Genomic DNA, 25,030 nt, shown 5'->3' on the forward strand with positions numbered 1-25,030 from the left:
CATTCAGAGCACACATGCTTATAAGGTCTAGAGCAGATAATACAATTTAGTAATTTAGTTAGGAATGACCACGTGGAGGGTTGTGATTTAAGTGACAACAGGTTGGCTGTGTTGTCAATTTGTTGCAGGTATTATATGATTGGGGGGGATCACAATATTGCTGGAAAGTTAAGCAGGAATCTTACATATCAAAATGTTCAAATTAAATGTAAAATGCAGCTGTTGAGAAACTTAAGTTGAAATGTAAAAGTGAAAACTAGCCAAAAATATGGAAAAGTCCTCTTTTTCTGTGTCTTAACTTGTAGACTTGTTTAGAAACAATTGCTTAATATCCGCCCAACTTGAAGGCTCAAGAACAGAAACCACGATACAATCTGTGACGGAAACACCCGTTTTTGCAGAAATTGCAGGAAGTAAGACACCCTCGGTAAGGTGCAAGCTTCCATTTCCTCTTTAGTGATGAGAACTGCTGTGGGAAACATGTACGACCGCACTGGCTCCCATCTGCTGTCCTTCTTCGGGCTGATTGGTAAGATTAAGCTTTGTAAACCTTCAAAATGATAGCATTTGCATGGAAATATTAGGTGTTTGTGATTTGACCTCTGTCTTAGTGTTCAATATGGCCTTGGGGTTCATAGTGGTTCAACGTTTTATTGGTCACATGTTTGCAAAAATAACTATGAGATGTTACTATTATGTTACTATGAGAAACGAATTGGGTTGTATCACAGACAAACATCTATAAGCGTCTGCATTATTGAGTGATTGTTGTTTTGGAGCATCAACATTTTAACTTATGGGTTACTTAGAATCAGTGGAGGAAAGTTCAGCTGAACCACTTAACCTAAACCACACCACAACTAAGCTCCACCACTTTGACTGAATACAATCTGAAACCTTGGTTGGGTTGCGACGTCAGCCAAAAAACATGAACCTCCTCAAAAGCAACCACATTTTTTTTTGTTATAATAATAATACATTTAATTTAGAGGCGCCTTTCAAGACACCCAAGGTCACCTTACAGAGCATATAGTCATCATTCAAAACTATGTAAAACAGACTAGGAATAAAAGGAAAACAGGTTAAACATGAAGAATAATAATAATTAATAAAAAGACGCCTAAAGTGAAGGGGGGACCTCACTAACCACCACCAATATGTAGCACCCACTTGGGTGATGCACGGCAGCCAATCGGCGCCAGAACGCTCACTACACACCAGCTTGAGGTGGTTATAGAGTAAGACCATTATTATTTCTGGGGGGATTTTGAAACATTTTTCCAAACCTTTTCAGCGTTGTTGCAGCCTTTCTGCCTGGCCTTTAACATTGACACGGCGGACCCCAGCATCTACTATGGAGATGGAAATGGTTTCTTTGGACACAAGGTGCTGCAGGTCACCGCTGGCGAATACAAAGGGTATGTACATCAGAGCAGTTTCTGATGAAACTCGCATCGTTTAAAGATTTGATGCCGAAATGAATGTGATTTATCAGAGGAGTTCCACAATCTCCATTGGCTTTCGATTTCATCAATAACTGAGCCTACTAGGCTGTTGGGACCCCAGCTCTTAATCACATTTGTTCTGAATGTTTGATGAGGTTGTCTTAATGTGTCTATATTGTATAGATGATATTACACCAGCTCTGGTTTTAAAATGTGGAGAAGCCGACTGCAAATATCTTGTAGTAATAGTTATGTTATACCTTGTCCCTAAGCCCACTGCAAATAATTTGTAGTAATGGTAATGTTATACCTTGTCCATGTCTGTGCAGGATTTTGGTCACTACTCCCTTGCAGCAAAATGGTTCAGGAACAGTCTGCAGATACATGAAACACACAAACAGCTGCTTCACCCCTCAAGGTAGTAAACTAAATAGAAGATATAGCAGCGATGAGGCCTTAACAGTAACCACAATTACTTGAATTAATTCAAGAATATGTATCTGATTATTGTAACAGGTAAACCTCCTTTCTGAACTGTATTCCCACTGCCGTCTTGCTCGTCTGAAGACATTAACAGTCACCATAATCACTTGAATTAATTCAAGAATATGAGTGTGATCATTGTTACGGGTAAACCTTCTTTCTGACTGTAACTTCCCTGCTGTCTTCCTCATCTCTTCCAGAGGCCATGCCAGGCAGGCTGTTCGGATGGTCAATCGCTGAGGAACCAACTCGGTCGAGATTCACGGTAAGAAAGCAGACCCACTGATGAGTTGATTATCCCATATACGTGATCTTACGTTATAACGGATCATCTGTGTTTCTGACCTCCTCGTGTAGATCTGCAGTCCGAGTGTGGCTCATGAATGCTATGATAACTCCTACCTGAGTGGACAGTGCTACCAACTCGATGCAAAACTTGAGTCTGTGTCGCCGAGTTTCAAACCTGCTTTTCAAGGTAATGATTTAAGAGAAACACTTGCAGGAATTTGAGTGCAAATACTGTTCTTGGGGGGATAGGCTACTAGGGAAACAGATGGTCCTGTACGCCCTTATTCACCAACCACCAAAGCCTTCATTTCTACTTTTATCTATTTTTCACAAAACACCAATATAATCCAACCATCACTTGAATCAATTAATTATTAATTAATTAAGGTTTTTGCAGTTTATAGGCTCAGGTTGGACAGACAAGTAGTAATCGACCAAAGAAATTCAGGGAAAAATATTTATAGTTATAATAGTTCAATAGTTATATAGTTGTAACTTGAATGTCAATGAACTCTTTTGGTTTAACGTTATAGATTCATTCCCATTGGGAAGGACAAGTGTTCACTGAAAAGTGACAAGGAATACTTAAAAAATAGTGTGTCCCTACTAAAATCTTATCAGTTGGGTTTTTTAATACTAAAATATATATTTTAATATCTAGGGATAACGCCTATTATATTTGTCCTTATACACAGTTGCATAGTCAAGATTTACATTACTTCATTCACAAAATTCTTATTTCATCCCTTAACCATGTATAATTAATGACCTATCTCATTGTTTGGTCGTGTTTTCACAGATTGTACAAAGAAAACAGTGGACCTCGTCTTTCTATTTGACGGCTCTGGGAGTATGACGAAGGATGAATTCAACAAGAACAAAGACTTCATTGTGGATATCATGAACAGCATCAAGAACACCTCCATCAAAGTAACAAAACGCATCACAAATCGCATCATATCACAGTGATCTTGTGCTATTGTTTGTCACGCTTACTAACACTAATATCATTGTATTATCCTGAATCCTACTTTCAGTTTGCTGCAGTCCAGTTTTCGTCACAGCCTAGGAAAGTGTTCGACTTCAACGATTACCACAGCGGGGAGGCCACGAAGCTACTGAGGAACGAGCCGTTCATGCGGTCTCTCACCAACACGTACCGGGCGCTGCAATACACGCTGTGGGTTGAGACAAACCTCTTTCTGCCTTTGCATGAAATTGCCTCGTTTCAGGGATATTCAAGGATTTACATTAACATTTACATGAAGGGCATTTAGCAGTCGCTTTTATCCAAAGCGACTTACAATAAGTACATTTTTCAGAAGAAAGAGAAACAATATGTCGCTGTTGGTACAATAAGGATGTTCATAGAACCAAGTGCCAAGCACCAATAATCGCTGGGTTAACCCATTCCCCGTATACAACAAAGATAACTAGGAAAAGATGCCACTTACTATTTTTTAAGTGCAAGGACGTACAACATACAATAAGTGCGTACATTAAGTGCAAGATCTTGAATAGGAAATAAGACAGTCTGTGAATAAGTTTGTGCTTGTTACCCCACATCACTGGCCCTCACCACTCTGATTGATGACCCAGTGAAAGTGTCACAGTGGACCTGCGTTTACGTGCACACTGCTGGTCACGTGGTTTAAGACCCAAGATGAGCCTACTCTTCGTCATCAGCACTAATAAACAGGTTCATTGTGCGTTGGTTTCAGGGACGAACTCTTTGAGAACCAGGCGGCGGGGGCCTCTCCCGACGCCACCAAGGTCCTGGTGACCATCACAGACGGGGACCCCAGCGACAGAGACAGGAATGGGATTGTGAAGAAATATGATGAGAAAGAAATCATACGCCTTGTGATTGGGGTGAGTTGGAAACATGAAACCTCCTCTTGGGGGGGTGTCAGCATTAACCCGCTGAACACGGGCTGGGGTCAGGCCGTCAGTCAGGCTCCTCTTCAGGTTGGGGGAAGGCTTCTGGAAATGCTTGTGGTTGAATTTTGGTCAATTATTGGTAAACCTGAAACCTGGGTCTATGCATTGAACTCTCTTTCACCCTGAATTCTACTTCACCTGATCGTGTTGTATGAGTAAGATGTTAATCCATTATATCCTGAATCCTAATAAATGAAGTACAACTGTTGGTTTAGACTTACATGTGAAACCTTTTTTTTGCATGCTAAATCTAAAGATGCCCTATTTACTTACTTAAGTTTTACAATTTGGTTAATATTAACTACTACACACTCCAGAATATACATAAATATACATATATATACACACACACACATAGACACATATGTGTATACATATTATGTATATATTTATATATATATATATATACATATATAATATAAATATATACATATATATATATATCGTGTCTAATGCATAACCAGCAGTAGCTTATTTGCAGTTACCAGAACCAACGTTGTGGTGCCTTTCCTCAGACATCAGGCTGCCAATGACTTTATGCTTTATCTGGATAGGTCAAAGAGGTGAAGCTGGACAACCTTTACGCCATCGCCTCAGAGCCCAAGACCGTGAACACTTTTCACATCAATAACTACAACGGACTCGCCGGAATCCTGAAGAACTTTGAAGAAAAGATCTTTAACATAGAAGGTACTGTGGTGTTTTCCCTCCGTATCAACGTCTTTGAATTCTCCTATTCTTAATTCTATGTTTTAATACAATTTTGTTTTTTAGATTCTCGAACGGCACTTTCTGAAAAACTGCAGTATGAAATGTCTCAGAGTGGGTTTAGTAGTGTCTACCACAAGGTAAAGGAATTTTATTTTCCATTAATATTTCAGTTTTTGAGTTGAATCACACAGTATTTAGTTATGTAGCATCTTATCATAGCTATCTATGTTGAACACGGGGAATGGGTTAACCTAGCGATTGTTGGTGCTTTGCACTTGGTTCTATGAACATCCTTATTGTACCGACAGCGATATATTGTTTCACTTTCGTATGACAAATGTACTTAGTGTAAGTCGCTTTGGATAAAAGGGTGTGCTGAATGTAAATGTAAAGTAAATGATCTTCTGTTTGATCTACAGGGTGCCTTGGTGCTGGGTTCGGTGGGGTCTAAAGACTGGCGTGGCTCGCTGTATGAACGGGACGGGGCAGAACCAGGGATACACATTGAGGACCCTGACATGAAGCACAGCTCCTACATGGGTAATAATCTAAACGAAAATACGTTGAATCTACATATTGTTTTAATAAATGCTTATTTAAAGGGCTGGGTATCGCCACTGATTTCCCAAAACGATTCGATTTCGATTCACAAGGTCCGGAACCGAAATAATCGATTCAGTTAGGGATATTTCAGTTGAAATACCAAATTAGCTTGAATGTGAAATAGATTCAGTAAAATGTACAAGGAACCATCTAACTTAACTAGCATTATTAGAAATATGAATGTCCACATTAAGAATTGACCCCAAAGCAGTAACATGAATGTACTTTTTAATTACTAATAGACGTAATAGGATGGCAGCTGCTCTTTATCTTAATGAGAGATTCGACAAAAAGGTGGTGAAAGAATCCGATTGACTCCTTAATAGAGAGAGAAGAGTGAGCGATTATTAAAGTACTACAATTCAGAATCTGTGTGTGACGCCCCGCTGAGCGATGAGCTAAAAATCAAAGCATTGATCAGTGACGGTGGTATAATCACGTGTCATTAAACACAGTGTGTGCCATCACGCAGGCTACTCTGTGGCTGCTGGAGAAAAGGATTCGGTGTCTCTGTACTTCACCGGGGCACCGCGGTACAAACACACAGGAGAGGTGGTGGTCTTCAGAAAGACGGACAACACTTGGAACGTGCTGCAAAGAGTGACCGGAGAACAGGTGGGGCCTCATTTCTTAATTATTATCTATACAGCTAGAATAATAAATGTAAATGGACTGCATTTATACCGCGCTTTTCTAACCAGTGGCCACCCAAAGCGCTTTACAATATTGCCTCACATTCACCATTCACACACCGACGGCGGAGTCAGCCATGCAGGGCGACAGCCAGCTGGTCGGGAGCAGTTAGGGTTAGGTGCCTTGCTCAAGGACACCTCGGAGCCGGGGATCGAACCAACAACCTTCAGGTTACCAGCCAACCCGCTCTACCTCCTGAGCTACTGCCGCTCGGAAGACCTGTCCAGGGCGCAAGTTGATGTGAAGTCGCCTAGGGTTGCCGAAACGGCCAGCGCTGGCTCTGCCGCCCCTAATAAACCAACAAGAGCGCTATCCATGTAGTCCTCTGTCATTTTAAAGCCCCTTTCCCACTGGGCAGACTGGAAAAGTCCCAATAACAACCACTAGCATCTGTTTTTTTTTTGCCCTCTATCGGCCTGAAGCCGATAGAGGGCATGTGGTCGAGTCATTTTGAATTCCAGAGCACCGTCTATCTGGTCCCTCGACGCGGCCCAATGGAGAATATTCTCTGAGCGGGCTGGAGGATCCAGAGTATTCTTAGGTTGCGCCCAAAGAAGTGCGCTTCTTGCAGTCGAAAGAAATCGGTTCCCCTCCATGTACTATTAGCTGCCGAAACCTGCTTTGGAACTCCTGCTACGGAGTGGTCAGTGAGAAGGAAATAGAACGAGATTTACACTTGTGACCACTTGTCACTCAGAAGTTCAGTTGGAAGATACTATAGGAATCAACACCCAAAGTCCAGAGCTCTGACTCTGACATCCAAAATCCAGAGAACTCTAATTACATATGTTACTCATATGCTTCCAAGGGCCCAAGGTTCGATTCTGACCAGCTGCGGTCCTATTCCACATGATATTCTCTCTCAACCCACTTTCTAGTCTGTGAACACACAGAAACCTACATTCAGATGTATTCAGAATACCATCGAAATTGTTAAATATTATAAATATATTAGAATAAATAGCAGAGGAATGGACGTTTTCATCCAGAAACAAAATGTACTGTAGTTTCGTGTATACGTACCATCGCTCCAATAGTCCAAACCAACAATCACTTTTCCACCCTATTGTAACTTTATACCTTCAAATGTACCTTTCTATTTGAATGCCCCGCCTGCCCAGATTGGCTCATACTTTGGGGCGGAGCTGTGCCTGGTAGACGTCCAATCAGACGGCCACGTTGACTTCCTCTTGGTGGGTGCGCCCATGTTCCACTACCCTCAGGAGAAGAGAGAGGGGCAGATATACATCTACAAACTGACCAAGAAGGTGAGGCCTCCTCAATGGTAGAGTGTCCTGGCCAAGGGCTCATCTGTGGAGCTCTTGTTCATCTGCTAATGTGAATAATCTTAACATTCTGCCAAATTACTAAACCGTTAGCCTCGTAGCATAATTCCCTAAATCATATTTTGGCCAAATTGTGATATCTTACCTAACCCTACTATCCTTAACGCTGCTGATTCACTGTGCCTCATTGGCTGTATTCCAAGCCAATCAGAGTGCTTTTTACACTCCATAATCACTATCTGCCTCCATTTGACTGAGGGCGTTCATTCCGCGCCATTCATCAATTCGCATCGCAGGTTTTATCAGGTGACAAATTCCCGTCGGAATGCGTCTTTGCATTGACTTTGTATGGAGTCGCGCCGCCCCTCTATTTTGGTGTGAATTTTGACACTAAAGCCAAGATAAACCTTAAAATATGACTTAAGACAATTATGCTAAGAGGCTAACGAAGTGCTAACGTTCTGGCAGCTGGAGCTGGAGAGCGTGCTGAACGTGACGGTGCCGTCGCGGGGCCGCTTCGGCACCACGGTCTCATCCCTGGCCGACCTCAACGGGGACGGGCTCAGGGACGTGGCCGTCGGGGCCCCCCTGGAGGACGACCTCAGGGGGGCCGTGTACATCTACCTCGGCCACCAACACACCGGGATCCGCCCCGCCTTCAGCCAGGTCAGTAAGGCACCGCTGTTAAACGATAAGTACACCGAGGCGACATGTTGTCCGTGCTTGTTTCATTGATGTCGTTTCTGCACTCATTGACCAAACACCACCGTAGTGACCTCGGCCTTGGAGAGATGCTGGGGCCAACAGTCCAGTCTTCTTTACTTAAAAGCAGTTCATCATGGTTGACATGTAGCTGAATAACAGATGTAAAAATAAGTTATGTTTATGAACTGCATTTTTAATATGAAGTGAATTCCATATTAAAACAACATACTTATTGGTCGTTTTGGTAATCGTTGAAAATGTGATACAGGATAATACGATAATATTAGTATCAATGTGTGTGACCAACACATTGCTATTTGTTATATCTATATGCTATTCGTTATATCCAAAATAAACTCGCTGACAGTCATACTTGCAGATCCATAAAAGTATTTGAAGTCACTCCAAAGTGACTCCAAAGCCACGTCAGATACAGGCCCTTAAGTAGGTACGAGGAGGCCATCTTGCTCCAGGATGCCTAAGCTGCGTACCTGGGGGACAGAGCCCTGTACCTTTGGCTCGGGGGTCGAACCCTGCGGCCCCTGGGTGACCCTGCCGTCTGCCGTGTTTCAGAGGATCACAGCCGATCCAGGGAACGCCCGGATCCGTTTCTTCGGCCAGTCGGTGGACGGCAGCGGCGACCTGGGGGAGGACGGGCTGGCTGACCTGGTGGTCGGCTCGCGTGGCGCTGTCGTCGTCTTGAGGTACGTGTCCCGTTACTTCACCGCCGTGGAAACGTTTAAGGGCTGACCACGGCCCAGCGTTCACGCAACGCAAGGGGGTTACGGACCCCCGTTACGTCCTTGCGGACCCTCCTTGCGTCCACCCCAAGGGCCGGACGTGCGCCTCCCAAAAATGTTAACCTTCCGTCGAGGCGACGCAGCAGCAGCAAGGGCTGTGATTGGTCCGCTTACTAAAACCAGACGCAGAACCATAAAGGTTCAGGACTGCGTCGAAGCGTCTGCGTGGCCGTTGCGTTACGTGAACGTGGAACCATAATCAGCCCTTCAGCGACAGGCTAACGTTCACCTTTAGCAAGATCGGCAAAGGACAGACTTTTAAATGAAATTGCATTTTGTGACTTTAAGTCTACAACGTTAAGTTGATTTTAGATGAGCATTTTCATGCCTTATTCATGAAGATACAGTGAGTTAGACATGAAGGTTTGGGGGAGAGAGGGGAGGACATGCAGCGAAGGACCACGGGCAGGAATCGAACCCGGGTCGCTGCCGTAATGACTGAGCCTTAATGGTACACGCACCACCTGGGGGGGGCTGAATCTCTTTCCTAGTACAACCCTGGTGGTGTACGGTAGTTCTTGCATTCCTAAATCCCACTTTAACACTTTTGAAGGCCCCATCTCATGAATGACATTCTGAACGAGAGCAGAGAATGTACTGGGGTCCCACTGAACTAGATACAACTCTTAAGTGATGTACTGAAGAAACCAGGGGTTTAACAAATTAAACCACTCAATGGGTCTCAGTTGTCTTAACTCAATGACACGGACAGAAGCAATCAGAACAAATTAAAGGACTGATATCATCCTACTACTTGTGAGTGAATTAGCCATTAGAAGCCATTTGAAGTCTGCCTTTCCCTGTTCCCTACTAGTGACATCCCTAGTGTCCACCTTGATGTATGCTGGACAGATCAGTCTACCAGCCTACCCAGTGGAATGTGGCAAATGTTGCTGATCTATTCATCATACATCTAAGTGGACACGCCCACTAGTGATGTCACCAGGGCCCAGGGGGAAATGGCTTGTAATGGCTAATCACACTGACCTGGTGGCATGATAGCACCCCTTTAACCCGATCCTCTGATGTCATCCAGGTCCAAGCCAGTGGTGAACGTCAAGGCGCGTCTGCACTTTGAACCTGCAGAGATAAGCACTGCCAGCATCCAGTGTCCGAATACCCAGACTGGGGCTGCTCTGCCCATGGTCGTCCTCACCGTGTGCTTCGACTTGGCTGAAGTGACACGCAGTCGGACTGGTAAGCGACGGCATGAAGCAGTACCCTGCCTGATGCTTGGGATCGACCCAAACATGTTTGTAAGTGAGCATTATGGTACAGCTAGACTCCGCCCCCTCGACTATTGAGGAAGATATGGGTGAGCCAATCACATGAAGGCCAAACAACAACAAACACCACGCCCATCTACCCCCAAAAAGGTAGTCTGACATCTTGTAAAGAGCCGATAAACGATTTACCACAAATGTAAATGGATAATTGACTGCTTTTATATTGCGCTTTTCTAACCACTGGCTACTCAAAGCGCTTCACAATATTGCCTAACATTCAGCCATTTATGCACACATTCACACACCGACGGCGACGGCGATGTCAACCATGCGAGGAGACAGCCAGCTCGTCGGGAGCAGTTAGGTCGAGGTGTGTTGCTCAGGGACACCTCGACACTCCGGGGATCGAACTAGCAACCTCCCGGTTATCGGCCAACCCGCTCTGCCTCCTGAGCCACACGCCGCCCCCGTGTGGAAAAATATCCTAATAAATCAATAATATTTAAGTTTATAGAAGAATACTAAATAGACTAATAGCCTAATACCCATGCCTTAAGGGCGTGGACAAGCTGAAGCACTAAAATACAATTCACCTTAAACGTGTGCCTAGGAACTACGACCACGGGGCTGAACATCTCCTACAGCCTGGATGTGGATCCTCTGATCACAGCAGTCCGTGGGTTCTTCAGTGAAACAGGCAAACGAGATCTTCATCAGACTGTGGAGCTGGCGACCAAACACTGCTTCAATCACTCCGTCAGCATGCCGGTGCGCAGACCCCACTAATGATTCACTCCTTGTTTCACTTTTAGAAAAGTTGGTTGATAATGCCTTATTTAAAAAATACAGATTTACATTTGGTTATTTAGCAATTTCGAAATGTTTTGTCCAATGCGACTTACAATAAGTACATTTGTCAGAAGAGAAACAATATAGATCTGTCGGTACAGTAAGGATGTTCATAGAACCAAGTGCAAAGCACTATGAATTGTAAGGTTAACCAATTCCCCAATTACAACAAAGATAGCTAGGATAAGACGCTACACAATGCTAAGTACACATTAAGCGCAAGGACGTACAACATACAACAAGGGTGTACATTAAGTGCCCTTAAAGGCACCCAGTGCAACTTTATGTAAACATTCAATGAAAAATAAACATTCAATTTCTAGTCTTTTTTACACGTAGTAAGTTTCAATAACTCCATTCCATTACATATCGACATTCAAGGAGCAAAGATGAGACGTCGTTGTGTGGTGAGAACTGATAGAAAATCGTAAACAACAACAATCGCCGGTGGGGAGAAGCCATTTTTCCATTGACTGGAAGCCTGCTTTATTTATTGTAGGTTACAAAAAATAAAGAAAATGGCGGCATTGTTGTTGTTATCGATTTTGTATCAGTTCTCACCACACAACGACGTCTCATCTTTGCTGCTTAAATGTCGGTATGTAATGGTATGGAGTTATTGAAACTTACTACGTGTAAAAAAGACTAGAAATTGAATGTTTATTTTTAAGCCTCGAAAGTTGCACTGGGTGCCTTTAAGCGCCATGTGATGCTAGTGGTTGGATTTTATACTGAATGAAAACATTTTTTTGGGGTAATTTTTACTAGAGAAAGTAATCGAAATAAATAGAAAGATGTCGTGTACCACTGACACGTTTCTCTTTGTAGTTCTGTGTGTACGATACGGTATCACCCGTCGTCATCAGACTGAACTATGCTCAACATGAAAGCGAGAAAGCCGCCAACATCCTGAATGCAGACAGCGCCACACAGACTGCCACTGAGGTATGGTGATAACTAAATGGTGGTCGCTCTAACAGATCTCTATGCATCTCAATGCATCTGGATTTATCTGTATCTGAAGGGCTTTTTTGCATGTATTTGTAAAATACCATTACAAACTATATCTCTAAAACATAGATCTGGAGGACATGCCTATTATGCCTTTGCAGATTTGCATGCCTTTGTAGATCATTTTTAGAAGATACAATATTATCATTTGCAATGCGTGCGTGCGTGCGTGCGTGCGTGCGTGCGTGCGTGCGTGCGTGCGTGCGTGCGTGCGTGCGTGCGTGCGTGCGTGCGTGCGTGCGTGCGTGCGTGCGTGCGTGCGTGCGTGCGTGCGTGCGTGCGTGCGTGCGTGCGTGCGTGCGTGCGTGCGTGCGTGCGTGCGTGCGTGCGTGCGTGCGTGCGTGCGTGCGTGCGTGCGTGCGTGCGTGCGTGCGTGCGTGCGTGCGTGCGTGCGTGCGTGCGTGCGTGCGTGCGTGCGTGCGTGCGTGCGTGCGTGCGTGCGTGCGTGCGTGCGTGCGTGCGTGCGTGCGTGCGTGCGTGCGTGCGTGCGTGCGTGCGTGCGTGCGTGCGTGCGTGCGTGCGTGCGTGCGTGCGTGCGTGCGTGCGTGCGTGCGTGCGTGCGTGCGTGCGTGCGTGCGTGCGTGCGTGCGTGCGTGCGTGCGTGCGTGCGTGCGTGCGTGCGTGCGTGCGTGCGTGCGTGCGTGCGTGCGTGCGTGCGTGCGTGCGTGCGTGCGTGCGTGCGTGCGTGCGTGCGTGCGTGCGTGCGTGCGTGCGTGCGTGCGTGCGTGCGTGCGTGCGTGCGTGCGTGCGTGCGTGCGTGCGTGCGTGCGTGCGTGCGTGCGTGCGTGCGTGCGTGCGTGCGTGCGTGCGTGCGTGCGTGCGTGCGTGCGTGCGTGCGTGCGTGCGTGCGTGCGTGCGTGCGTGAATAGTTTTTCCCATCTGTTTTGTGAATTGTAAAGTGTTCCAAGGCCTAATCTGCCACATGATGATCTGTCCCAAAACACTGCATATTTAGTCAACTCAAAGCCTTATCACTTTTACACAAGGCTTTCCACCTCATTTAAACTCTTGCACACAGGCCACAATCTACCGTGATTCAATACATCATTCTCATGTGCTCCATTTCACCTCAACATTTGGGGACATCTTTGTTGCTCAATGACTCACAATCTGTTATTCTATTGCATCCCAGAAGAAGGTCCAAAGGTCTCTGTGTTTCAGGTCCCCTTCAAGAAGAACTGCAGAACCAACGACACCTGCATAGCAGAACTGGAGGTGGACTTCACCTTCAAGTACGTCCAGCACACATCCAACACATAACCGTTGATCACTGTACCACACACGAGACTGTGACTAACGGGAACTCGGTCTTGCAGCGCCCCGACGTTAGTGGTCGTCAACCACAACAACTTCAACGTGACCCTGAGACTGACCAACAAGGGAGACGACTCCTACAACACCAAACTCTACCTCTTCTACCCTCCCGGCCTCTCCTTCTCCATGTTGAATCGGTTAACGGTGACGGAACACAACAAGCAGCGTCTCTCCTCTATATAACGCGTTAAGAGATCGGCAGTTTGAACCGTTTTTTTTCCGTTCTCAACAGTCGAGCCGGCCGACGCTGCCGTCCTGTAAGGACCTGGAGGGGGTTCTCAACGAGACCATCTGTGGGGTCAACCTCCCCGTGTACCACAGTGGGACCAACGTGAGTCCATAGATAGCCGATATTCACCGATATTCACATAAAGGGGGTGCTTCAACAGTGCATATCAAACAGCCAAGTTGTGTTTGAAATGCAGCGTTATGTTATGTAGTGGGTGGTCACTGGTGGGTCAGGCCTGGTGCGGAAGATGCCCACAGCAAGGCTATTGTAACAAGGAGCCATTGTGTTTAAATGACCTTCTTACTACATTGGCCTCCTCACATCTTTACCATCTGGGACGTGCAGTGGCTAAATATTTCCATCTAATAAAGATCCCAAGTTACTACAAAATTGAGCTAATCAAGCATTTTTGTGTATGTTTATGCAATGTTTAGTGAGTTTCGAAAAAGTAACCTGTGAAGTATTCTAAAAGATGGGTGTGAATAACATGTAAACATTTTTTGTTTCTGTCTTTTACATTTCAAGGCCACATTTCAAGCTTTGTTCCGCGTTATAGACTCGTATGACTGGGACAGCGAAATATCAATGACCATTACAGGAAAGAGGTACATTTCTATCAGTGTGTATTTGATTATTATTCATAATTGATTTGTTGTTAATGTATTTGATTAATCATTGTCATGGGCTCTGTTGTACAGTGATAATAACAACTCCACCATGAGCTCCATGACCAAATTCATCCCTGTACAATATCAAGTGGTCTTAACAGTAGCAGTGTAAGTATACTTTTTAAATAGGAATTGCATCAATACTGTGTTAAATTAATGCAATTATCAGTTTAACTACTGAAATATATCCAGTATTTAGCATTTGATCCCCTTCACTTTTTGCAGGCATGAAGACACAATAACCTACCTTAACTTCACTCTAGAAGATCAGGCACCAAAGGAAGTGGTTGTCATATACGAGGTAGAAAATAAGCGCTATAACTGAAAAACGATTGATATTTGTCATATTCATAATGGAATGTTAGCACCAACACAAACATCTTTCGAACTGATTTTGAATAGCTAATGATATTCTTGTTTCAACCCTCAGGTGAAAAACCTTGGTTTAAAAGAGTTGCCTGTTAATGTGTCCGTCACCATCCCTACAAAAATGGAGTATGACTTTGAAATCAACAACTATCGAGTGTATGTTGAAAAGGTAATCAGGGGGCATTCATAACAGTAGAAACTTTCAAAGATTATAAATGTTTGACAATATTTGCACAAATTCTAACCCGCCCCTTTTTTTAGGGAAAACCATGTGTGGAAACAAACATGGCTGATGCTTCAGAAGTAAGTGAACACGACACAACCAAAACGATCATAACAATATCCACAAAAAATATGTTACGATAACGTAATCGTACTCAACTAACCCTTTTTTACAACAGAACTGCTTGTCTAACACAACCTGCACGACCATGGTGTGTGAGCCGTTCTCTCTGGCCAGTTACAACACCACTAAGGTCATTCTGTCCGGGAGCGTATCATTCAAGAACCTGGAGCAACTTGCAAAGGTTTGTGTGCGCATGCCCCCACAGTTTCCATTTCTACTGTTGCATTATTTTGTGATAAATAAATCCAATGTTTTTCCCATCTCAGGGCCGGTCACTGCTCAAACTATTCAGTGGCGAAACACAAGATGTGATGTGGAGAAGCGCTGTAGAAGTGACCTATGACAAACGCCGCTATGTGCAAGAATCGGTGAGGGTTTATGCACTAACAATGACTGCGTTGTCGTTTTGTACAAAAATTGTGTATTGATTATAATCTGAATTTGTTTCATATAACTCTCATATTCTCGACTTCAGAACGAAGCCAGCTTTCCCAGAGCACGGGTATGCATTCACTTTTCTAAAGAAACGTAAGACCCAATGTGAAAAACGCAAGGGCCCTTTCGTGACTTCTATCTCCTTGTTATCTCTGTAGCCTCTTATCCGAGTTGAACTGATCATGGCTCCTGATATAATACTCATCGTTGCCGTGGGATGCAGTGCAGGCCTGCTTCTTCTACTCTTCTTTGCTTTGCTCATGTACAAAGTGAGTTGGACTTCACACATGATGTTTCCCACTGCAAAACACACATACGCAGACCTGTCCGAGAGCCTTGTCTCCTCGATTATGACAGAAAGCCCTTTAACGCATACATTCTGGAACGGAAATTATTATTCAGAGTTGGGAAATAAAATACAAACTGAGCAGAAAACAAAGATGTCTGATGCCATTTTGAAAAAGAATCAAAGCTCGAAAGGTTTGACGCATGCATCAATTCGAAGGACCCGACTGTGAAATAAGTCGTCCATCATTACTGCCCGCCAAGGCCTGACGTCTCTTCACACAACCGTTTGATGGTTATTTAACGTTTTTAGATCCCGTAGTTGAAATGAAGTACTTAGATTAGTGACTGGTCAGTGCGTCAATAGCTCATTTAAAGATACCTTCAATTAGCCAAAATTAACCAATTAACCCAATTCACCTCAATGTAACCATGTGTTTCTGTCAATCCCAGATGGGGTTCTTCAAGAGGAAAACAATGGAATATTACCAAGAGCATGATGAGACGAACGACGAGTGTTCGTCGCTGTTGGAGGACCCTGCAGGCCAGACGCCCGGAGCCCCTGCTGAATCGGTCACTAAGGAAACCCCGGAGGAGAAGGCACTTCTCCAGGGTGCTGATATCCAGGAGCAGACTGCCAAGGGGAGCCATCTTGGTTCCAGTGAAGGCCCAGGAGAAGACGCTGTCACAGAAGAGCCCCTCCTGGTTGGTTAGGATTGGTCAAATTTAGACGTCCCATTCATCAATTGGAGCGGACAGCTTTGGGCTTTTCAAAAAATAAATGAATTATTTATTTTTTGAACTTTATTTAATTAAATAAATTGAATTAAATCTGTGTGGTTAAATGTGTATGAACCGTTGTAAGTTGCTTTGGATAAAAGCGTCTGCTAAATGCTGTAAATGTAAATTGTAAATGTAAATCTTTGTTGAATCCAAAATTCAAGGTATCACAAACCTCAAATGCTTTGTTTATATTTAATTTAGCAGAATAGTGATTATGCACATATATTATATTATTAAATAAAGACCAAAAAGCCACTCTCTGACTTTAAGTTCCTTAAGGTAAGCACTTTGTCTCCGTGTGCAGGTTTGTGAGCGAGACCTTGCTAGAACCTATGTATTGTGGTCAGAGTTAGTTTCTGTAGCTTAGTCTTCTCCTTCCGGTTTATATCTGGTGGCTGACAGAAGGAAGTGGTCTCAGAAGAACAGGATGTGAAAAACGTGTGCACATATTCATAGTATAACTCATGGAGGCCCATGAGTTTTTGTTCTCTTGCCTTGATTAAACTGCTTCAATGAAATGGCAACAAATATATATATACTGTATATGGGATTTGTACTCATCATTTGTGTATTATGATTCACAACAAAACACCTTTTTATTAAATAAGTTTGGGATTTAAATATTACTTACATGTTGGTGTTTATTCATTATTCTTCTGGCCTGGTCCATCAAGGTTTGGTCCTGTGGCAAACAGCTATTTGCCGCCATTTCTAACCATATGATGCATGACAAATGACGGTAATTGTATTACAACTATCCTTGTATTACCCTTCCTCAGCCAGACTTATTAGTTATTTCTATAATATGACATGGTTAGGCAAAATAACTTGAATTGGTCTAAACGTTCAATTACATTGTTTTGTGCAAACTACCAAAAGAGATTTCCGAATTTAGCTCGCTAGCTACCTAGCCTAGCCTGAGCTACTACCGAATTTCAAGTTTCATTATATTTTCACATGTACATAAACATAGCAAAGAATGAAGCAGCATTTGTTATTCAGTCGATATTCACTTGAATTAAACCCTAAGTGGATAACTTTTGGATCCTAATGCATTCTAAGTCCAAGGTATGTGTATCTCATACAACAAACGCTTGATTTAAATTAAAGGTAGGGTATGGGATTTGCGAAAGGCCAGCAGATTTTGAAAATACACAACTCAAATGGTCCTACCCCCTCTCCTTCAACGCTGACTCTGCCTCCACCCATTCCAAGTACCTGGACGCGCAATCATGCACGAGCGCGAACACAGATGCGCGAGAGCGAGCCAGGCTAGCGTAGGTTTTCGTTAAACAACATGGCAACATTAAAAAAAAAAAACATGGGGATGGTGGCGTCTTGTCTGCCATGGAAATTGTCTTCTACTGCTAGGTCCAAATGTTCTCTCAAATGTTCCAGTAGCTACCGCAGGATAACAACAAACAGGAGCTTGCTCTGGGTCACGAGTACTGCACGAAGGGGCGGGGCGCGGGGGAGGGGGAGTGCAGTACGACCGTTTGATTGACGTACTTACTGTCCAATGCAACTCGGTGGCTCTGGAAATCATTGGCTGGAGTTTTTCGAGCCCTGCCCGTTCCACAGATTATTGACTTGTTTAATTTTCATGTCAGTACTTCTAACTCAGTGGCAGTAAGTGGGTTATGATAAGGATTTCAAGTAATTCTGCAAAAATGGCCAAAAAAGTGAATTCCATACCCAACCTTTAATGATAGAAGAAGAGATTTGCATTCTAGTGTTGGCGCATACTTCTTTATTATATGTGAATAAAGACGGTGCGAAATAGACTTATGTCAGCTGAATAGTGGTGAAGAGGACTGTAACGCAAGCATCAGATTATGATCGGTTACGACACATTTCACATAAAAATTTAAATATTTATATAATTATAATCATTTTTGTATGATTATATTATTATATTTATAAAATATAATTATATTGATAAAATAAGCAGATCAATAAGATCTTAATAAGCAGAATATTAATTTCTTTGCAGAAAAAAAACGTTTTAATAACAAAAAAGCAACAACTTTCCCTCTGTTTAAGGAAACATTAGGACCCTAATTTCCAAAGGGAGAGGCAGCAGGGTCCAGAGTCTTGAAGAGGCTCGACAGCAGCCCCTTCATGGAGGTCAGAGGCGGTCGGCTCTGAGGCCGGGTCAGGGGCCCGTTTGATACGATCGGAGGCTGTTCAGCGCCGTGGGATAGGAGCTGGACTGGGTCCAAACGGCCTGCCGGACGCACAGCAGAGGGCCTTGGAGAGCGGCTGTGGGGGTTCTTCTCCAGGGACCGGTGATGAGCTGGAGCTGGTGGCTGACTGGGAGGTTCACCGAAGCCCTGGAGCGGAGGGACGGAGAGAGAGCTGGCGTCAGCTGAATTCTGGACCGCGGCTGTCCCGTCGAAGTGAGGACAACCAGTGAATCGACCAGGACAACAAGCGTTCGGCCACACAGACGGTCAAAAGTTTAAAAACAACTCAATCAAAAAAGATCAGTTGAAATACATAATTTGTTTCTTCGATTTATAATAAATGAATATTTTAGTAGGGATATGATTCTGTGCGTCTGTTGTGCATTATTTCTTTTAGTGTTTTTTTTGTCATTATGCAACACCAAAACTACCCAAAATATTACTTCCCTCCAGTCTCGCAGTCAGAGCAAGGGAAAAAATGGAAACGACCACAGGTTATTTTGTACTTGTAATGATATCCACTCAATCCATCCATTCGTTCTGGAGTATAATGGTGAACGATGAAATGTGTGTAAAAAAAGCCTTCAGGCCCTCATACGTTTTCTTGCTGTTGAAAGTTCAAACCCACACACTGTGACTGAATACATTGGCTGTATGAAAAGTGAAACGCCACCTGGTGGTCAGGATGCACATGACACCCTGCTGGCTCAACTCCTCCCAACATCTCTGTGCTCCTCATCGCCTTCCTTCTGGCCTCCTCCTCCTCCTCTTTTTCTTCTTCTTCTTCCTCCTCCTCCTCCTCCTCCTCCTCCTCCTCCTCCTCTCCTGTCGTTTGTGGTTCTTTGGAGATGGCCCTGTGGTTTATCTCATCTTTGTCTCCACTTTCTGAAAGAGATATAATGAAGGAAATTAAATGAGTTGGAGGCTTTGTGAGAATGAGATTTGGCTTTGCCTGATGCGGCACTGAGAGTTTAATATTGTTGATAAAGTGACTTAAAAAGTAGAACGCACTGCTGTGGGTAACACGTTGTTCTTCCTGGTTGTAGGGTCTCAAGTTTAGGAAGAGGCTCTTGAGAACTGAATTACTATTGTTAGTGGCCGCATGGGAAGGGGCTGTGAAAAAAATACATGCAGAGAAGTGTCAATTACTGAACAGAAAAACACAAAAGAAATATCACAGAATAAATATTCGGAGCTCTTACCTTTCTCTGAAGAAATCTCGGGCATGTGCGAATTCTTCCGAACGGAATGAGCTGGCGGCGGCGGAGGGCTGGTTGTTCGGGATTCCCGCTCTTTTTCCTTCGGATGTTTTGGCCCCGGACGAGACGCAGGTGAGCCTGCAGCACCAGGGGTCCGGGTGGGGTGTGCACCGCTGCCCCCTGCAGGGCGAGGCTCCCAAGGACCCCGGTGCCCCGGGGTCGAGGGAGCCGGCGCAGTAGCAGTAGTCTGGTGGATGGGGGTCGCAAACAGACCGCGCAGCACCCCCGCGCTGGCCTTGACCGGCGGCTCCGCCTCGCTCGGCTCTGGGGAATCGGAAGCACCGACCATCGGGTCCATCGCGATCTGTAAGGGAGGCAAGTCCTCATCGGTGTCAGTACCTGAGCTCGCCATACTGCTGTGGTAGGGCCGTTTCACAGGCTTACTACGTCCCAGTACAGATCGATCGCAGTGAGTCGGTGCGCTCGCTCGGCGAGCCGTCTTGGCTTGGGGAGAGGGGCCGGGTGACTCTGTGCTCTGGGACTTGGAGCCAGAAGGCACTGCTGGCTTAGCGACCTTAAAGGCCGCACTTGGTCCGTGTTCAGGTTTGAGAGCGAGAGGCCTTGCTGGAACGTGTGTATTGTGGCCAGTGTAAGAGTCAGTAGAAGCAGCCTTCTCCTTCCTGTTTGTTGAAGGTGTAGCGCGTGTAGGTGACGGTGCAGAGCGTCTGGGGTTTGACGGTGCCGCAGCAGGAAGTGGTGTGAGACGGGGAGGGTTGAAGACGTTCTGATTCAGAGGGCTTGCGAAAAGGCTGTGGAAGGCTTTCTTCGTTTCCTCAGCTGGTCGGGTTTCCGGTTGAACGGGTGGAACACGGACATCCGTCGAACTGTTTGAGTTGATAACTACTCCAATGCCCTCTGGAGAGCTCTGATAGTACGGAGGGACACATTTATTCACAGGCAGACAGCGTTCGGCTTGTTTATGATCCTGATTCGAGGATGGAACATCTTGATTTCCGTTCGGCCTTGCTTTGGCTTCAATTGCTTCCCCGGTGTCGCGTTTCAAACGCAAATCCTTTCCACGGAACGGCCCCGAGAACCGGGAAGGTTTTGGGAACTCCTTGGAAAGGTCCGAACCGTAATAGGTCCACGGAGGATTGGCGGATGGAGGCGGTTCCCTGGCGGGGGTCAAGTTAGAACTTCCGACGGACTTGACCGACCTGAGGACGGCCTCCACGGAGTACGGCGCCTCTACCCGGTGGGCCGGGACCGACAGGGGAGCAAAAGAACGCGGTGGGGAAGACGAGGAGGCAGAGTCCCCGTTTGACCCAAAAAGCGACGGAAAAGGTTTGGAAATCCCGGGTGCGAGCACCGCTTCCACCGAATAGGGAACCGCTTTGGAATTTGGGGGCCCGCAGGACGGGGAAGCACTCCCACTGCGATCGGGACCACGATCCGGCTCAACACCGATCAGGTCCTCTAGCTCGGCGGTTGGTTCCTCGGGACATGAACTGTTGTAAAACTGTGGCCTGTGAAAAAATAAAAACATCCCCAAAAGGTTACACATCAACCATAATGGGACCATAATGGAAATAAGCCCATGGGCTTTTTTGTGTCATCCTTTTGACCTGATGTACATTTGTACACTTACAATCTTACAATCTTACAATCAACTAAGAAAAAGTGAGTGTCGATAATGTCACGATTAATCCGGGACATTTGTGAACCCGGACCTGATGGGATGCAGCAGTATGTCAGGTTTAGGGTCGCAGGCCCCCGCGGCAGCGCCCCCCTGGTCTGCCGCCGCTGGGGGAGCGAGGCTCTCCTGCTCCTTGTTCCGTGCCGTCTCACTGAGATCCTTGTCCCGCTGTATGGCCTGCAGAGATTCACCGTCAAAGGAAAACCTTCAGTAAACCGCGCAGAGGGAAACAATGGAAACTTGCTGGGGAAGAAACCAACACGCACGCACACACACGCACGCACACACACGCACGCACGCACACGCACGCACGCACGCGGGCGCACACGCACACGCACACCTTAATAGAGGGAGTACGGAGTTGCGGAGTCTTTGTTCTATATTTATATTACGCGAGTGATTGACGGGCTGGTTAGTTTAAATTTGCTTCTTAATTTTGGGTTGAATTGATTCCATAATGTAATGTTAATATTGGCTTAACATTAGCTTATATTAAACAATCAAGCTTTATGCCCAGTGTGGTCAGTTAAGTGCAAAAAAAAAGTAGAAAAAACATTTGTGATTACACACACACAAACGTAGACGCACTAACACACACACACGCACGCACACACACACACCTGATCCAGCAGTTGTTTGGTCAGTTCGGTGAGGGGTTCATGGGAAAACCGGCACTCGCCTTCTTTGGCACACTTCCCCCATTGGTGGAAATACTTACAGGGGAAGGAGCGTGGAAATAACCTTGATAAGGAAATCATGTGTTGTCAAATACATTTCGACCCCAAAAGACCGTCCGTGGCTACCAACAGCAAACGTGATGGCATCACTTAACAACCCAATCATTAAAAGGTGACGTGTCACACCACCAGGTGTGAGTCTGATTAGTCCTTACACGCCGTTGTGAAAATTCTTCTTCTTCTGACATCACAAGTGGACATGTCGACCTAGATGAATGCTGGATAGACCAGTCTACCAGCCTACCCAGTGGACTGTAGCAAACATTTGCTAATCTATCCGTCATACATCTAGCTGGACACGCTCACCTATGACGTCAGAAGAGGCGGATTTTCCAAATGGCTCGTGACGACTAATCACACTCACACCCTGGGGGTATAACATGTCCCCTTTAACAATATCACATGTACAGAATATAGACCAAAGGATATTGTGCATGTATACGCAGCTCTCTCCTTTGGAACAGGAACCTTGGATGTAGAATTTACACACGTCTTTGATCAGATCATTTTTGGTGATGGCATGCACCAGCTGACACTCCTCGCCCTGAAGACAAAACGGAAACCGCAATGAGACCGGAGGGCGGAGCGGCCACATGGAGACCGGCTGAGACCGTCACGTGAAGCGCGAGGCGCGAAGCGTCTCCCCCAACCTTGGTGCATCTGCCCATCAGGAAGTGTTTACACAAAAACTGCCCGTCGACCTCCAGCGCGTTCTGGTCCTTGAACTCCTGGGTCATGTGCCGGACTCTTTCGACTGCTGGACCCTACAGGGAATACAGAGTCGAGACAAAAATCCAGACCAGAGCCATTTGTAACGTGTGGAGAAGTCATGACGGGCTAATGTTTAGAACCTTCAATGACTCTCCGTCAAATGGCAGAGGGTTTGAGACCCAAGCTCTGAACCTGTAGGCATCTTTGAGCAAGAGGCCTACCTACCATACACGCTCATAAATGAGAAAGGGCAACAATGAGATTCTTTGTTATTGTATAAAAGGTGTTGCCAATCTCATCACAGCCGGTATGATACGACCACGGAAGCAGGCCAGAATTGCTTACCCGTTTGTTTTGATGCGTTTGACTGTGTCCTCTTCCTCTTCCCCTAGGAAACCATCCTCTACGGTCACCCTGATGAAATTGTCGTCCACGGGGAAACCCACCCCTGTAGCTCTGACTATTTGCGTTTTCCTGCCTGTTGTTGTGGTGGTTATTTTTCTGGGAGAAGGCACCTCTGTGGTGGAACTGGCCTCTCCCTCTGTGATTAAAGGGGGCTGGGCTGTCATAGTCATAGAACCGCGGAGGTCCGTGAGTCTTTGCGGCCATGGCTTGATTCAGCTGAAATTAAAAAAATATAAAGAAAGAAATAATAATAAGATGTGCATATAATCTTGAATGAAGAATAACCCCTTCGAGGTTGCTATCTTGTTTCCAATGTGGTCCTTGAGAAAACTCAAACACAAGAAACACGCTTGTACTATAATATTCACTAGCATACTCTCATGCCCAAACACACACATACTATTGGTGAAAGCACAGCATTCACAACAAACATAAAACAATAAAAATGTGTATTGGTTGAATGTATTTTACATGTTGGTGCTTCTTTTTCTTCTTCTGACCAGTCTGCTGTCCACAAGGGGTTGGTCTTTGTGTGGCACACACCTCTTGGACCCCATTTCTATCCATATGGTGGATAACAGATTAATGACCCAATTGAACACTTACAAGTATAATGCATTTATTGGTAAAAGCTCACAATCAAACTTGCTTACTTGTGTGGTTGAGTTGATTGACATGGGATGGCATGATGTCCTTCAGCAGGAGACAGAGTTTTAAAGAGGTTCGCAAATGCCATTTTTAAGTTTGATCATTAGTAATTTGATTTCTACACTTGCACATGTTCACAATGAAGTCATAAGTTAGTTAGCTTCGTTTATTCCCATTCAATATAACGTGAAGCTAAACAATCTTGACAATGAACTATCCTTCTTGTCAGGTCAACGAAACACCGTTACCCTCCACTTAATAAAAAAACATAAATAAAGAATTGATGGGTTTCATTAACTGTTTAAAAGCTGTACACATCTCTCATATCACAGCGCGTCGCGGCTTCGGAGCATGTTTTTAATTGCTTCCTCATACGTCATGTCACATGACAGCGTGCTAGTTCGAGAGTTCTGCTGGTGACGTCACCGCGCTATACCCCCCTGCTGGTAGTGGTACGCTATAGAAAAAAATAGAATAGAAAGCCTTTTATTGTCATTGCACGAGTCAAGTACAACGACATTTTTAGTAAGCTTACCCAATTGGTGCATTCGAGAAAATAAATAGATAGATAAATATAACAAGAACAAACGTGTAAACCAAATAGAATTGTAAATAATGTAAAATAAATAATACGCATCCGTATTAAATAATAATCACTAGATTAGCATTTAGGAAATACTTAGTGCAATAAAAATCATTAATCTTTAATATTTTGTATGTTACGTCGATAATTGATTTTATATCGAATTACGACGGGTGGGGGGGTAGGGTACTTGCCATAACCCAGAGTGTGTGATTCATTCCCTAAAGTTATATTGTAGTAATATAAAATATTGTAACGTGTTATCATCAGGAACCAAGCTTTCCTTTTGGTTAGGTAGGCCTATAAAAGCCCTGATAGCACTCCTCCGATTACACGTGGGCACCAGCAATGACACCCAAACCATCTGTAGATTAAACAGCACAGGCTTTCACCTC

The 25,030-nt window shown here is 44.8% G+C and overlaps 2 protein-coding genes across 2 annotated transcripts; one reads left to right on the top strand and one right to left on the bottom strand.

The window, feature by feature from the left end:
* The first annotated feature begins 383 nt into the window (after window positions 1-383).
* Window positions 384-17,096, top strand: LOC132454650 (integrin alpha-X-like). Its single transcript, XM_060048150.1, has 31 exons — window positions 384-529; window positions 1,295-1,418; window positions 1,775-1,863; window positions 2,129-2,193; window positions 2,286-2,403; window positions 3,016-3,146; window positions 3,254-3,396; window positions 3,938-4,088; window positions 4,712-4,847; window positions 4,932-5,005; window positions 5,288-5,408; window positions 5,944-6,086; window positions 7,286-7,432; window positions 7,919-8,116; window positions 8,729-8,859; window positions 9,992-10,152; window positions 10,792-10,949; window positions 11,859-11,975; window positions 13,203-13,273; window positions 13,358-13,499; window positions 13,588-13,686; window positions 14,110-14,189; window positions 14,283-14,360; window positions 14,478-14,553; window positions 14,683-14,790; window positions 14,883-14,924; window positions 15,023-15,148; window positions 15,234-15,335; window positions 15,443-15,469; window positions 15,561-15,671; window positions 16,141-17,096. Exons 1-31 carry the CDS (start codon window positions 460-462, stop codon window positions 16,399-16,401), a joined length of 3,600 nt encoding a protein of 1,199 aa, XP_059904133.1. The 5' UTR covers window positions 384-459; the 3' UTR covers window positions 16,402-17,096.
* Window positions 17,097-18,197: 1,101 nt separating this feature from the next.
* On the bottom strand, window positions 18,198-24,543 carry LOC132454663 (splicing factor, arginine/serine-rich 19-like). The gene is made up of 11 exons (XM_060048165.1): window positions 24,058-24,543; window positions 23,876-23,963; window positions 23,345-23,620; window positions 22,939-23,052; window positions 22,718-22,832; window positions 22,172-22,281; window positions 21,586-21,728; window positions 19,859-21,381; window positions 19,668-19,769; window positions 19,330-19,541; window positions 18,198-18,803 (listed from the first exon to the last, which is right to left on the bottom strand). Exons 1-11 carry the CDS (start codon window positions 24,138-24,140, stop codon window positions 18,528-18,530), a joined length of 3,042 nt encoding a protein of 1,013 aa, XP_059904148.1. The 5' UTR covers window positions 24,141-24,543; the 3' UTR covers window positions 18,198-18,527.
* Between the last annotated feature and the right edge of the window lie 487 nt (window positions 24,544-25,030).

The sequence above is a fragment of the Gadus macrocephalus genome, chromosome 3 (genome assembly GCF_031168955.1).
Source record: "Gadus macrocephalus chromosome 3, ASM3116895v1".
Classification (NCBI taxonomy): Eukaryota; Metazoa; Chordata; class Actinopteri; order Gadiformes; family Gadidae; genus Gadus; species Gadus macrocephalus.

Coding starts and splice junctions, on each gene's coding strand:
- LOC132454650 (XM_060048150.1), top strand. CDS start 460: ATGAGAACTGCTGTGGGAAACATGTACGACCGCACTGGCTCCCATCTG. Junction 530..1,294: donor GTCCTTCTTCGGGCTGATTG/GTAAGATTAAGC, acceptor AAACCTTTTCAG/CGTTGTTGCAGCCTTTCTGC. Junction 4,089..4,711: donor TCATACGCCTTGTGATTGGG/GTGAGTTGGAAA, acceptor TTATCTGGATAG/GTCAAAGAGGTGAAGCTGGA.
- LOC132454663 (XM_060048165.1), bottom strand. CDS start 24,140: ATGGCATTTGCGAACCTCTTTAAAACTCTGTCTCCTGCTGAAGGACAT. Junction 23,964..24,057: donor CAATCAACTCAACCACACAA/GTAAGCAAGTTT, acceptor CCATATGGATAG/AAATGGGGTCCAAGAGGTGT. Junction 23,053..23,344: donor AAACGCATCAAAACAAACGG/GTAAGCAATTCT, acceptor TATTCCCTGTAG/GGTCCAGCAGTCGAAAGAGT.